This window comes from Rhododendron vialii, chromosome 6a (genome assembly GCF_030253575.1).
Source record: "Rhododendron vialii isolate Sample 1 chromosome 6a, ASM3025357v1".
NCBI classification, from domain to species: Eukaryota; Viridiplantae; Streptophyta; class Magnoliopsida; order Ericales; family Ericaceae; genus Rhododendron; species Rhododendron vialii.
Genome location: NC_080562.1, coordinates 2,967,094 through 2,968,374, shown reverse-complemented (window position 1 = coordinate 2,968,374; position 1,281 = coordinate 2,967,094). Strand labels below are relative to the sequence as shown.

The 1,281-nt window shown below is 41.9% G+C and overlaps 1 protein-coding gene across 1 annotated transcript; it reads left to right on the top strand.

Annotated features, from left to right (window-relative positions):
• The first annotated feature begins 333 nt into the window (after nt 1–333).
• LOC131330752 (uncharacterized) lies at nt 334–816 on the top strand. Its single transcript, XM_058364443.1, has one exon. It carries the CDS (start codon nt 334–336, stop codon nt 814–816), a length of 483 nt encoding a protein of 160 aa, XP_058220426.1.
• Nucleotides 817–1,281: the final 465 nt, after the last annotated feature.

Genomic DNA, 1,281 nt, shown 5'->3' with positions numbered 1-1,281 from the left:
TGTTTGGCTTAATAAGCCAGCTTCTTTTTTACACTAATTCAAATATCTTTGTATTTGTTAGTTTGTTGGTCCTAGTTTAATTTTTTCTGTATTTGTTAATTTGTGTCAAGTTTTCGTGAATTATCATTTGGGGTCAGTTCATACGAAACTTTGCTCCGACTTTAGTTGGATACCCTGTAAGTAAGTGGCAGAATAGGATTGGCATGGAGCGAGAGAGAGCTAGAGAGTGAGAGAGAGAGTGGGCCAAACAGAGAACAACTCCGAGGGGAAGCTGGGGGTTGGATCCCTGTGATCAAAAACCATAGAGGGGCAAAAATAAACAGGGAGAGGAGGATGGAAACTGTCACATTATTTGTTGATAATATTCCGGAGCAGAAGGATCAGATGTGGTTAAAGCGAGCTTTTAACAAGTTTGGGGAAGTTAAGGATGTATTTATACCTCTGAAAAGAAGCAAGAGTACAGGCAACAAATTTGGTTTCGTCAGGTATGATTGCTATGAGGCAGCCAACAGGGCAATATCAAGAATGAATGGAGTTTGGGTGGAGAAGGAGAGGCTTTTTGTTAAAGAAGCCAGTTTCAGAATCAATGAATTGAAGTCTACGGTGAAACATCTCAGGCCTCCATTACAGAAGGAGAAAGGAATCTGGCAAGGTGTGAATCCAATTCAAAGATATGGTAATGAGGTGCAGAAGGAGGATAGTAGGGCTGAGTTCTATGGTGGTCTCGGTGGAATAAATAAATCTTTCGCTCAAGCTCTCAAAGGGGAATCATCAAAAGCAGGGCCTGATCAAAAGAATTTTTTAAAAATCAAATAGAGTGGCAATGGGTGCCTTCATAGGAGTGCAATAGCAGTGATGCACAAAGTTGTCTCCATGATGACTCTTAATGTCAACTTTAGTATGGAGACTGATAAAGTGGCCCAATTTTGATCCATGGGCGGAAGGTTTGTTCTGATTACGTTCCAGAGCACGGAGGTTAGAGACGAGATGATGAAGAAACTTTGGATGGATCTATGGTTTGCAAGTGTTAAACCATGGAGGGGGGAACCGGCTTGCTTGGAGAGATTTGTATGGCTTAGCTGTAAGGAAGTCCTTTTAAACGTTTGGAACGCAGCCTCGTTTAAACTGATTGCGGAGCTGTGGGGATCGCTCATTATGGTAGATGAATCCACTCTCAAAGACCTTTCGTTCGCGGAAGGGAAAATTCTGGTAGCCACGGCGGAGATAACAACCATTGATAAATGGATTAAAATTGAGGTTCAAGGTGTGTGTTACGATGTA